Source organism: Eurosta solidaginis, chromosome 2, assembly GCF_040869045.1.
Source record: "Eurosta solidaginis isolate ZX-2024a chromosome 2, ASM4086904v1, whole genome shotgun sequence".
NCBI classification, from domain to species: Eukaryota; Metazoa; Arthropoda; class Insecta; order Diptera; family Tephritidae; genus Eurosta; species Eurosta solidaginis.
In genome coordinates this window covers 294053760-294067939 of record NC_090320.1, presented here as the reverse complement: position 1 = coordinate 294067939, position 14180 = coordinate 294053760, and the positions used below count along the sequence as shown (strand labels likewise).

Sequence of the window (14180 nt, the reverse complement as noted above, 5' to 3'; positions counted from 1 at the left end):
AACCACTCAACAAACCCCAAACTCTATTTTCATTTTTGTCCTTATGTATTATAAACTCCTTAAATATTTGGGTACAAGCTATCCGCTTGCTCGTTGCCTTCCACTTCCGCTTAAACTACGTTCGGATGCATTCCCAAGAGCAAAGATATTTAAGCTCCAAAAACACCGGCTCCAAATCCTTCCGGTCATTTTTGCGTGAGCGATGTCTGCTCTCTATTCTCCCACGTCAACTTGTTACAAACCCATGAACAAATAAAAAAGCATGGTCACCCTAATGTGTCTATATGTAGTTAAACCGAAAAGTATGTGAAGCAAGGTACAGTTGAGGAAAGGAAAACATATATTAAACCATATCTAATTGTGTGTGCATCTATCACATACAAATGAGTCATGAAGATTATGTTCGAATTGAATCTTTTTTGATGAGCGATTGACAGCCACTGAAAGATAATGGATGGATAAAGAATAGAGGTGAAACTACAAGTACATACAATATTTAGTTGAATGATGAAGGATGCTTAGTTTGTCGACACGACAGAGCAGAGCTGTGTGTGTGTGTGTGTATGAAATGACTGCGTAATTGTACGACTAGATGAATATTTGCGCTTTGTTTTTAGTTTCCAATTTTTGTTTTTAAGCAGCAAGGCACACTAATCTATCTATTAATTGACTGATCTATTGGACACTTGATGCCACTTTCAAACCTGGTACTTGTGTCGTTGATGATGAGCTTGTTGTTGTTGGTGGTGTCTTAATACCTGGCGTACGCTTCGATGTATCAGTACAAGTGGCATATTCATCCGTATTCGTGCTACACTCAGAGACATCTGTCGCATTATTCAATTTGTTGTTGGCTAAGCTCATATCGATTGCGGCACGAGACAGTTGCGCGTCTGAAGTGCGTCGGAGATCGCGTGTTGCGGGTGTTGGCTGCTCCTGTTGTACAATACGCTTGATTGAGCCTGGTGATTTGTTGGGTGAAATATCTTTAGTCAACGGTAGGCTTGGCGTGACCGCAATTGAAGGTGTGCTGATCATCGGTGGCACAGTGAGTGTGGTGGATTTGAACTCACGACCGGGTTGTTGTTGTGGCGTGTTTTGAGTTTTCGTTGGTTTTGACGTGGGTGGTTGCGTGCTAAGCGCAACACCATAAGTGGGACTCTGTCAGAAAGAAAAAAGTTTATATATATTAAAAACAGGTAAGAAAGAATAAGTTCGTGCGAACCCAAATGTTTTATCACTACTGATATGGGAGAAAAGTAAGATCTATGAATCGATATCGCAAAAATTGGCATAAATATAGTCCAGTGATGGTTATTTTTAAAGCCAATCCGGTTCCCTTTTAAAAATGAGTTACTTTCTGACAACATTTTTTGCAAAAGTTTTTTAATGAAATCCGTTACTTGTTTCGAACGTTATTCTTTTGGACCGGTTTAATTCCTGGAATTTGTTACTTTTTTCCTTTTTCGAATCGGTTGCTTTTTTCGAGCAATTTACTATTCCACAGATAATTTCTTGAACCGATTAATTTTCTTACAACGGATTCTTTTTTTTAACCGGCTACTATTGAACCGGATTTTTGAATTGTGTATTTTTTTAAGCCGGAACCTGTTTATTGTTTCGAACCGTGTACTTTTTTGAATCGGTTACTGAATACATATAAACCGATTGTTTTTTTTAAGCGGATACTTCTATTGAACTAGTTATTTTTTTAATCCCGTTTCATTTTTCGAATCTGTTCTTTTTTCGAACCGTTTGCCTTTTTTGTAACATTTTTGAAAACTTTTGAAAACTTTTTTTAAATCAACTACTTTTTTCGAACCGTTAATCTTTTTCGAACCGTTTATTTTTATGAAAATGTCGACTCTTTGAAACTCGTAACCTTTGCTGAATTCGGTCCAAATAACCCGTGCACCAAATTTGGAAAAGTTATCCTCAATTTAGCTTAAGTTTTGGGATAAACGGACGAACAACGGACAAACGGAAGTACATAGCTCATTCGAAATCTTTCTCAACACTGTTAATTGTCAAGCCTATCCCCATCCCGATACCTTCGTACCATTGCAAATGTTATAATACTGTGTGCAAAAGACAGCTGGGTATAATTACGCAGTCTCAGTGACCTACCAAATCTACTTGCGTATCCTCTAAATCCAGCGCATCTGTGTCCACCGAACTACGCTGCTGATGCTGTAAGAGCAGGTGCTTTCGACGCGTTGTAGGCGTCAAAAGCATATTTGTATTGAAAGAAGTTTCAGAGCCCTCTCTTTGTTCAGCAGTTAGCACTGTGACTTGCGATTCATTCCATATACCATCCGAGTGATCACGCGTCGCGTCGTTGGCCAAAGAATCGGACGATGGATAAGTGGAGGCCTGCCCAAAAAGTAACTCATCACGACAGGGGCTTGGTGGCGCCGATATGCCAACACATTTTTCTTGTGTCACATGTGGCTCTTCTAAACTCACAGAGCGTTTACGCATGCTAGCGCGTCGCTCCGCTATACTAGCAAGTGCATCTGGTGACTTGTAAACACTTGGAACATTCTCATATAAGGGATCATGCTGATCGCTGTCCTCTGCTGCTAATTGACCAAGTTCTCTTTCAGGTGTGTGGTCGTGATCTTCATCGTAGTCGTCGTCACTAACTGAAGAGCGTGATTCAGCAGCTTGTAATGCGCGACAATTTTCACATTCATCTATCGTCTTTTGCTGCTGCTGTGCGCTTTGCTCTAACTGCGTTTGCGGTTGTGTCTGTTGTTGCTGCTGCGGTTGTTTGTACAAAGGTCTGTGTGGAGCTGGCGCTAACTGTGCGGCGCTCGTTTTTCCAGCCACATGAGGCTTGAAGTCTATTAAGATCTCTTTCTCATCTGAAATATCACCTGCTATAATGGTCTTTGGACGCACTTTCGTACGGAAAGAGGTACGCGGTCCAAAACCATCAATCAATTTTTCCGTCTTCACATAAATCGGCATCGATTGACGACGTATGTCATCACGTCTGAATGGCGTTGCTGTTATAACATCACTTTCTGGTGGTGTTGGTGGCATTGTGGACACCATAGATTTACGACGATTCACATCGACTGGTTCAGGTTCTGTTACACTCGCACACGCACTGGTAGTGGGTTCTGCTGTTAGCGTTGAAGTGGATGTTAATGGCTCATCAGCGTCTTTGCAATACTCACTCGGCGGTGGTAGCAGGTGTGGTTTAGAGAAGTCCAGCAATCCACCACCACCGTTGCTGCCATTACCGCCATTTATGTCACTCATCAATTCCGTGCATTCGGTTATGTGCTTACAAATCTCATGTGCATGTTGTGACTCACGTCGCGGTAGACTATTTGAGTTAAAGCTGCTTTCGCGATGGAATGTGCAAGCTCGCCTGGGTAGACTATTGCTTTCGTAATCGAAAGCAATCATGTCTTTGGGAAAGAAGGGCGTACTCTCTTCGGAGGGCAGTTGTGAAGAGCGTCGACTATAGTAAGACAAGCTTTCGAGCGGTGGCGGTGGTTCATAGTAATTTATATTGCTGGGATCATCAAGATCAAGTGGTGATTTTGGCGGTTCCTCGGACTGTGTGCGATAGACGGTACTGTGATCGATGAGGTTTCTATGAATTTAAAGTATCTTTTGTTAGAAAAACGTGTAATGAGTACTACATTTTGCTCTTACCTAAATTGTCGGTCGTCCGTTCCCGGCAAGGTATTATCATTCGGCATTTCCGACAGGCTCTTTGTTAGTTTCTTACCATTAAGTAGACCATTAGTCTGCGCACCTTGCGATACAACTTTAACCTGCAACAAAAATTGTAGCATTTGAGCTTAAACATGTAAGAGCTCTGCATAAACAGCTCTTGCATTTGCACTCACCTTATGCATCGTGCGCGGACTCAATGCCAAAACCTGCGTACATCCTTCTTTACGCACCTCGGTCTGTGTAGCCTGCGTCTTCATAGCATTGCGAAATTTCTTCTCCACAACCAACACTTCTGGACTGGGTGGCGCAAACAGCTGAGAACCGCATGTCAGGACACTCATACCAGGTGGTATTAAATCGCCATGCGCCATTCCAGTAATACCCACACCCAAGGGTATTTCGTCCATATGCGTTAGTGGCCTAGCGGATAATAGGGAAATCGGTTGTTCAGTTTGCACCTGTGCATTTAACTCAGCACCAGCAAAAGCAGCTGGTACAAATTGATGTATATGAATAGGCGGTCCATGATGATGTTGATGTGAATGTCCATGCCCATGCGATGGATGGATGTGAGGCTGATGCTGATGTGTGATGCCAGCCTGTTGATGGGGATGCATTGCAATACCGGGCGGTAAAGATGAAATATAATTTGTTGTCGCGTGAAGTGGTTGCTGTTGTTGTTGTGAATGATGCTGTTGCTGATGCATATGTTGTTGTTGTGCATGTTGGTGCTGATGCTGGTGCTGCTGTTGCGCTTGCTGTGCATGCATAACAGATGATTGTCCCATATGCATTGGCAGCTGAATGGATTCATACATTGAACCTGTGGCTATGATGGGTTTCTTGCCACCAATAAGACGTTCCTGGCTGTTTGCGGTATTCATTCGACCAGAGGAACGAAAGCCCAAATTGACATCGTCGAAGGAAGTGAGTGTATGCGAGCGAGCGAAACTGACATGCTTGGTTCTGTAAGTGAGAGAGAAGAAAAGGAGAGGAAGCGAGAAAAAGCGATGACAGCGGGAAAGTTTTGGTTATGGGGTATGTGCGTGCGTATGATGGGAGAATGTGCGTTGTAAGGAGAGGACAGCGGGATAATAAAGCATTTATATTAAAAGTATTTTCCGCAAAGATTCAATTAACTCTGGTTTGCTCAACTTTACCTCGGTGTTGTGCCGCCTATTTGCATTTGCTGACCACCCGACAAACCGGCATGAGTGGGACAATGGTATGAGCTGCAATAGAGCGTACAAAAATTACTCAAACATACACTTACTCACTCACCTATATACACAGCACAAAAATACGTTCCGTTCTCAACTCATATAATTTAGTACACTCTCAAAATTGTTTATTTAACGCGTTCGTCGTTTTTATGTCATGCTTTTCAGGTTTCTTTGTTTAAATGTTTATTTTAAACAATTTCGTATTTAATTTTCTACATACCAAATATTTTCGAGTGGATTTGTGAAGTTTTGAAAATTATTTTGTGCGCATAGTGCAAAACAATTGGTCATATAATAAATATTCCGATATTGGTAGTCAATAGTAGTAGTAGTCGGTGTTAGCCAACATGTGAAGTTTGAGCTGAAGAATTTTTTCAAGTGCAGTACGTGGAAAAAAGTCGAACGACGCGCGATAATATAAACAAATAGAGGAACAAAGAGAAGTAAATGTTTGTTGTTGTAGCATTTGCGTACTTTACTTAAAATGGATAGCAAGTGGAAAAATGAGAGAAAAGCTGAGCGAGCGTAAAGCACGAGCAGTCTGAAGACGATGGTGATTGGTGGCGCAAATATGGAAGAGAGCATAAAATTTTTCGAACACAGGGGATGACATATTTTTTTAACTGACTAGATGCAAAAATTCAAAAATATACATGCAAATAATTTATGAATGCGTATCGGAAAAATATTAATGTTATACAGTTAGGTTAGAGGGATAGAAAAGAAAGAGAACGCGATAGTTTGTAGTAAAAGCAATAAGTAAAAGAGAGACTTTTAAATACGCGTGGATATGGCGGATGCATGACGTTTGTGATGTTGAATAATATAAGAGTTAAAAACCAAAATCCCGCGAAAAATTTCAAGGAAAATTATAAATTTGAAAAAAAAATAAAAATTTTTAACAGTGTACTTTTACAAAAGTACTACATTGTACAATAAAATGAAGAACATGCATAAAAAAAGTTATCAATTAGTAAACAAACATTATTTCGTGAATCGTGAACGTGTGAGGTTGGGATGGCCAGAGCATCCTTGGGTCCGTCTTAAGGATAGCTTCTGTCCTACCAACAGAAGTGACACATTTTTTTAAATTTATATATTACAGATTAAAAGACCAAATTATTGCGGACTTTTTGACTGGCGTGGTGCCAATTAAAAACCAATTTGCTTTTGATTTTTTTCCTGGCGTGGTGCCAATTAAAAACGAAAAAATTAACTTTTTTATGATTGAAAGTTTTTTCCATGTGTGTTCCATGGTTGAAAGTGTTTTTTTTTCCTTTTTAATATCGGTTTCTGTTTTGGAATCGCCAACTTTTTTGGAATCGTTAATTTATTTTGAAGCCGGAAGTTTTTGGAACCTTTTTTTTAAAAACAAGTTTTTTATTGAAATCGGTTGCTTCTTTTCGAACACCTATTTTTTTTAAAACGGGTTTCTTTTTCTTTGAACTCAAATTTTTATTAAAACACAAAGTTACCTTGGAACCGGTAACACGAAACTATCTTCGAACCGGGTTTTTGTAACAAGGCGCCACTTTTTCTTTTAAAGTGATTCTTGTTTTGATATATGTACATTTTCGGTTATTTTTTCAACCACTTGCTTTTTTGAGGCGGTTAATGATATGAAACCGTGTGTTTTTGGGTCTGGTTACTTCTTTGTAACTTTTCTTGAATCGTATAGTTTTTGAACTGGTATACTAATTTACTGAGCACTCGTTCGGATCCGAATACTTTTTCGGTGTCGGGTACTTTTCTGTCATTTTGTACTCTTTCGATAGCTTTTCCGGTATCGCACAAATTGGTACAAAAATATTTCATAAATAATGTGGGACCTTTCCCAAAAACAGCCTTAATCAGTATTGAAGTAATACAAAAAGCTGTTTCGCTATAGGTACCCCGTTTTCGGTACAGGTTACGATTTTTGTGCCGAGTACTTTTTCGAAATGTAATATTTTTTTGAAGGTTATTTCCTAAAAGGCACTTTTCCCTATACTTTTATGCTAGAGGGTTTCTTTTTGAAACGGCTTCCTTTTTTGTAATGGGTACTTCTGAGGTACCGGATCAAGGTATAATGCTTTTTCCGGTACGAAGTACTTATTTGGAATATGAAATTTGTCTAGGGCGTATATTGGTCTTAAAATGAGATTAAAGTAGTATCATAGGGATCTCGAACAGATCCCAGACTGGAGATATAGCTAAACGATCTCCTTTCAAAAAATATTGGTTCAAGAGGAATGTCGAAAATTTGCTTGAAATGTTTACAACTGTCCATGAGTCCTACACTCGGAGTAAAATGAGCAGAAAAGTGAGTTCCAAAAAAAAAAATTAAGAAGTTCGTCAAAACGCTATGAACAGATAGCCATGCTTGGATAAAAAGTTGTTCGCATTAACTTCTTGGTTTCTGGTGACCGAAGCCTCGAAAGTCCGGAGCAGGCAAAAAAGAAGAGGAATTAAGTAGAAAATATCTACTTGGATGAATATGTCTTAATCCGGCATTCACTGAGGGCTATCGCGGCGATCAATCTAAGTGTGGGAACCCATGAGGTTCGTGAAATCAGAAAAAATGTAATTAAAGAAACAAAAACTCTCAAAAACAACTGAAATTCTCAAAAATCAAATAAAGTTTAATGCGCATGACGTACGTGGCTTAAGCCAAATACTATTCTACTAAACTGAAATACCTTTGATCATTTGTAAAGTTGATATTTTCATTTCCCATTCCAGCCGTTTGCACACCAATCCAAGAATAACGCTGATTCGGAGCCATGCCTATGCTGACGCCACCACCACCGCTACCACCAGTGTCTGATGTTTTCGCAGTGCTTAATATTGAAGCTGGTTGTCGTCTAAAATAGGAGCTGTCCATATCGGAATCGGGTGATTTATCGTCGTGATTGTGATAGGGTTCTTGGAAGCTGGGAATATACGAAATAAAATTATTTAAAAAGGACTAAAAATAAGAATCCAAATTTGATTTCAAAATTTCACTTGCCGAGGATATTTGTAAAATGGTGCATAGGCAGCTAAATTCTCATCGGAGGGCACACGGCGTCCAACACAGCCACCCAAAAATGATTGTGGTACAACGCTGCGACGCGAGAGACAACCAAAAAAGCGATCACGACGCGGTCTCTCGATGCTATGCAACTGGCGATCAGTTAGGCAGTACTGTACTTAAGGAGTAAATATGACAAAAAATAAGCAATGAAACAAAAGTGAGCAAGAGTTAATGGTATAGGAGACAAAAGTAAAAAAAAAAGTCGAAAAAATTGAAGTAAAGCAAAAGAAGTAAGAAAGTTAAAGTTCGGGTGGTACCGAATATTATATACCCAGCTGTGGAATCTGACACATAGTTTACAAATTATCTTAATTTGCATTTTATATAACACAATCAATGCACTCGCCAACTCAATCAGCACGCGTTTATGATTTATAAAACTTGTGAAATTTTTCGAAAGTACCGATATCGAAAAAGTGGCATGGCTATCTACTGATTTTGCTCAATTTCTATACCTGACTATTTTATTTTATTTTATTTTTCAGAACCGGATTAGGCAATTTTCTGAAACATACTTCTTTTTTGGATCCGTTTTCCCATTATTGAACCGGTTATTCTTATAAAATTGGTTATTTTTATGGAACCGGTTATTGTTATAGAACCGTCTCCTTTAATGGAACCAGATAATCTTATAAAATCGGTTATTGTTGTGGAACCGGTTATTATTATTGAACCGGTTCCGTTAATGAAACCGTTTATTGTTATGGAACCGGTGACTTTAATGAAACCGGTTATTGTTATGGAACCGGTTACTTTAATGAAACTTGTTATTGTAATGGAACCGGTTATTTTAATGAAACCGGATGGTGTTATTGAACCGGTTACTTTAATGAAACCGGTTATCGTTATTGAACCGGTTACTTTAATGAAACCGGTTATTGTTATGGAATCGGTTACTTTAATGAAATCGGTTATTGTTATGGAACCGGTTACTTTAATTAAACTGGTTATTGTTATGGAACCGGTTACTTTAATGAAATCGGTTATTGTTATGGAACCGGTTACTTTAATGAAACTGGTTATTGTTATGGAAACCGGTAGCTTTTAGTATAACAGCTGCTTTTTTTTAAGGCCTATACTTTTTTGAAACCCTTTAATTTTTACAAATTGAAAACTACAAACTGGTTACTTCTAAAAAACTGTTCCTTAATCGGAAGTGGTTACCTTTTTAAATCTTCAAAAGCTTGGGTTCAATAATTTAAAAAAAAATCTAAACCATCGTTTCTTTGTAACCGGTTACATTTTAGGAAACGCTCATTCCTTTAAAAAATTCGAATCGTTGAAACTGGTTACTGTTTTCGAACAGGAAATTCTTTCAAATCTTCGAATCTATGGAACCGTTAAATTTTTTTTGGCAAAACCTTGGAAACGATACATTCCTTCAAATCGTAAGGTTTTGGAAACGTTTGACTCATTGGTTTCGAGTATTTATTTTTGAACAGGTAATTTGTTTCAAAATGTCGTATCCGATGTTATTTTTGAATCGGTTATTATTTTTAATATTTCAGCTCTTTTGAACATGTTAATTTTTTCCAACCGGTAATTTTTTTTAAACCATCGTTTTCGACACTTTGTAACTGGCTACTTTTATTGATTGAGTCCAAAAAACAGCTTCATTTCTAAAACCTTCCAATCTTTGGAGCCTGTTACAATTTTCGAACCGGTCATTTTTTTGGAACCTTCGAATGTTTAGAGCCAGTTACTTTTTTCAATCGGTATTTTTTATTTTAAAACCTTTCACACTTCCGGATTGGGTATTTTTCGAACTGATAAAATGTTTCAAAACTTCATCTCTTTGTGACCGTTTACTTTTTTAACCCCTAATTATTTTCAAAACGTCGTCTTTGACAATTTTGAACTGGCTAACTTTACTGATTGGGTAAAAAAACTACCATTTACAAAATTTAGTAAAGCTATCTAAACTTTTTGCCCAAGTTGCCGTGTTTACGGACGAAATCATTCGCGACACTGATAATTTTTATATATGACGGTATAGATCCGTCTCAACTCTTATACTGTTTTCACACAGAAACTTAATGATCTCATTTCACCTTCTAATGAAATCGTAAATTTTTTGCTTTCACACAGAAGTAACTACTCGATTAGTATGAAGGATGAAATGTCAAGCGAATAAAATGACAATGTTATATGACAGACAATCATGGCGGAACGATACAAGGTGGCAGCATGGTGACATACCTACATACATAAATAAGAATTCCATGTACTTTGTTTTTGTAAATTCGATGGACAAATGTCAAAATCGTACTGCGCCGGAAGTTGATGTATCAAATCAAATAAAAATTATAATCAGCTGTTCGATGCGGCCACCTTGTATCGTTCCGCCATGCAGACAATGACATTTACTTTGACAAATGACATTTTTAAGCACTGAACACACCAAAAACTAAGAAGCGGAAACGGAAGCGGAACGCTGCCAACAGAGTTGCATTGTGCTTTTGATTTCATTAAGCATTCGATTAGCTACTAATGAAATAATTATAGATTCGAATTTTGTAGGGAAGATTGAGCAAAATAAGCATCTTAATGTAGAAAACTGCCTTTATTATTATTATATTATTAAGCCGTCTGTGTGAAAACAGTATAATACTTCTCCACCGCACCGTACACATAACGCACAGCTGAGTATAAAACAAAAAAGAAGATCTACAACAGAACATTCACCTGTTCTCGTATATCGCCTTTGGAGTAAACAGATGGACGTGGATATAATTCTGTAGAGGATGTATGTCGCAAGCGGCGTCGACTCATATTCTCATCTTCAGAGTCGTAACTACGATCATGACTTGAAGCTGCTGACTGTAATGAAGCGAAGAAAAAAAGCAAAAACAAAAGCAACAATCATAATAATTAATGGCTTGCATAAAATAAGAATTCTTTGTGTTGGGCTGGGCGCAGCGCGGTTTGTTGCAATTTCGCCGGTGCTTACCTTAGACGCCACTTCGATGGTGCCTAATGAAACTGCATGATGTAAACCTGAAATGGCAGAAAATAAATAAAAAAAAAACTATCAGGATAGACAGTAGGCAATTGATGAGCACTTTTTTTATCCAGTTGGTTGTGGAACTGTGTGTGTGTTCTGTTGTAAGCCAATTTATGTGCAAACCTTTCAGTAAATGAAGACGAACAAAAATAATTAGCAGAGATGCGGTGGCCCCACAATCTCACAGCGCTAATATGGACAAGAAGTGCAACGAACTTTGTGACCGGTGCGCAGTGCGCAGTCGCAAAGCGCTCGACACTGGGAAAATCAGTTGACCATTTAAAATCACGTTATTGCTGATTAAATAGTTGTTAATGGTTTTATAACTGTGACTGATTGTCTATAATAGGGAAGAGAGGTACATATTTCAGATAGATACAATTCTTAATGTTGTTGTAGCACTATCTAATCCTCTTTAGGCGTCCATTCAAACCTGTTACAACAGCCAAGGCTGTTATTGGTGAAGCAGTAGGTCGATGCATTAGAATTTCACTAATTCCAATTACCATTTCTTGAACTTCCGCAGTCGAATCGAGTCAACTTGATCTCGAGAGGCAACTCTATCCCATAGATCACAAAGTTAGCCAACGCAATATGGACATCATTATACTCACATTTAGAGGGATCATATCTTCCGCCAGTCTAAAAAAGTGGACGGAAATTTATCGGAGTGATCGGCAGGCATCAGCGCAGTTCAGGAGTAAAATATCTAAAGAGAATTGAAAAGAAAATACCACAGATTGTTGTCTTACTTCTTCTTCTGTTTAATTTCTATATCCTGAAATTTATTTCTGACAGCTCTTGCAGACAAGCCAAAACAACGCTCTTACCACTTGCACGGGGTGTCTCCTTATGACGTATCAACACTACATAGCTAGGCAAAAGTGATCACTGCTAAAACGCGCAATGAGCGGTTCCAGCTAAATGGTTCCCAAACGGGACAAGCAATTTCCGTAAGCTTTATAATGGGATCCGGCTGCATATAAATCAAGCGTTTCACCCAGAGGAATATATGCTGAACCTCAAACGTAGTTACACACAATCGGTGTTTTCTTACAGAGCGCCACCCCCGGCAAACCCAGTTAATAAAATTGATCTATTCAACTGTTTTGTAGAGCCAGCACCTCCTGCAATAGTTTATAATAAGAGACGTCACTCGTTACTTTGCATAATGTTTTTGGTTACGGTATTTTGAAACTTTGAAAAAAATATTCGCTAGGTAGCGCATGGGTCAGGATAATTAAAAAATTCATACGAAATAAGGAATTTTGATATCTGTTTTTAAAAAACTTCCCGGTGCAGTAGGAACTTGAAGCTTTAAGAATTTTTTTTTAAATATAATACTAATGAAAAAAACTTCCTCTAGATAAATCGATATTTTTGGAGATATTTTGAAAATTCACACAGATCAGACGGAGGATTCCGCGTGGCTGTTGTCATTGACGGGACCTTATGTGCATGCATGTAACGTAAGAAGGCAGTGTCCAGCCGAAATTCCCTTTTCATTGATAAGAGTAACTTCGACACCTTGCGGTTCCGCGCATGGTTCAACGCCTTCTCTACTTGGTCGATCATCTCTTGCATTGTTTTTATCACACCCAATCGGGTTGAGACGTCCTTGGCACAGTTTTCATGGGGTGAGCTCTGATTAGCTAGCTCGCCCACTTTTTCAATTCCATCTATTCCCAGATGTCAGGGGACCCATACCTTTTAGGTCCATCTTATTCGCCCTACCTAAGAAAGAGCTAGCTGTTGGAAGACATTTTCCACATATGACAACGGTCAATATGATCACATTAAACCTTCTAGGCCATACCGCCCTCGCCACCCGTAGTACTCTAAATATGGGTATGATATATTTATATTTGTAACAGGATTCCTCTCGCGTAGGTGGATTTGACAATTGGGTTGCAGAAACTTTTAAAGCTTTGTATTGTGCTTATCAACCCTTGAATCCCAATGCTTTGATGTTACCAGTTGGCACCAGTTAAGACAGTGAAGAAAAGGCCATAATCATTTAAACGGCTAAGCACCAATTAAATAAGTAAGCAACCCCAAAACTATTGCAACACACTATCAACTTTGTAAGTGCCTTAGATACAAAATGCTCAAGCCACCTAGGAGTGGGCGCCAATTCCAAGTTTAAGGTACGACAGGTATCATGGCCCAATAAGCATTAATTCATTCCCGTGAGCAAACAAAAAACAACGAGCTCTCATATTTCAAATAGCAAAGTTGTTTTGGAAGCAATCCATGTACCGGTTTATGTACGAAGTCGACAATCCTTCATTAATGATTTATGATCATTTAATGATTTCCGATAGCTTACAAAAACTATATGGGCGAAACTGAAGAAAATCTATTATCCGCTATAACTGACGCCAGGTTGAAGCGTCGAGAAAGATTAAGTTTTCCCTCAACTACCTTTCCCAACTCAGTGGAGCTCTCTCACTTCCAAATTAGATTGTGAATAGAAGTACGTCTGTGGCCGGAGTGGCATAGCTCAATTGCATAATTCATACCATGACCTAGCCTGCAAAGCCTTTGAGTTTTGATTCCTTGCAGTATCTCTCGTAAAACTCATACAGCTTATGAATACTTACACCTCTTTCGATAGTCGCCGTCGCCATCCCATAAAGCACTATAAACATTCGTGAGAACCTTCTCTCGAATACTCGATGAGCCATCTCATCTTCTCTCGGCCTCGTTCATGATTGCGAGTGATACATCTAGGTGTGTCTCTACGAGAGAGGATTTTACATGCCTAATCAATCCGAAGTAGTACTTGTTGGCAAGAGTTATTCTCCGTTTGGTTTCTGAGCTGACATTGATTTTGTGGTAAATGTTGGTTCCTTAACCCAGATAACCCTAATGTACTATATGTAGGACACCAATTTCATGCAAAATTATAACATACGACTTCAAAAGTGAGTTAAAATATATATGATGAAATTTAACAAATATATTTTTTTTATTAAAAAATTATAGAAAAATAAACGAGTTTTTAAATGTGTAAAATTATAGTTAATTACATTGAAAATTAATTATCAGTATAAATGAGCAAATGTTAGTGTCCTACATATAGTACATTAGGAAGATAGGTGTCTACAAGATCTATTTTGTTGCAGGGGTTTCTGGCTTCATGACGTTCTTGTTTTGTTGGAAGATGGTGAAGAAAATACTGGCGACATCGACGAAGTGG

The 14180-nt window shown here is 38.4% G+C and overlaps 1 protein-coding gene across 1 annotated transcript in view; it reads right to left on the bottom strand.

Moving 5' to 3' along the window:
- LOC137241900 (uncharacterized) overlaps window positions 1–14180 on the bottom strand; it is a 41467-nt gene that overhangs the window by 14131 nt on the left and 13156 nt on the right. Inside the window, exons 4-13 of the mRNA XM_067769255.1 lie at window positions 10925–10971; window positions 10660–10794; window positions 7909–8084; window positions 7598–7831; window positions 5136–5280; window positions 4857–4960; window positions 3870–4662; window positions 3673–3794; window positions 2128–3610; window positions 705–1161 (exon numbers count right to left, since the gene is read on the bottom strand). Coding sequence (XP_067625356.1) covers window positions 705–1161; window positions 2128–3610; window positions 3673–3794; window positions 3870–4662; window positions 4857–4960; window positions 5136–5280; window positions 7598–7831; window positions 7909–8084; window positions 10660–10794; window positions 10925–10971 — 3696 coding nt within the window. The remainder of the gene's footprint in view (window positions 1–704; window positions 1162–2127; window positions 3611–3672; window positions 3795–3869; window positions 4663–4856; window positions 4961–5135; window positions 5281–7597; window positions 7832–7908; window positions 8085–10659; window positions 10795–10924; window positions 10972–14180) is intronic.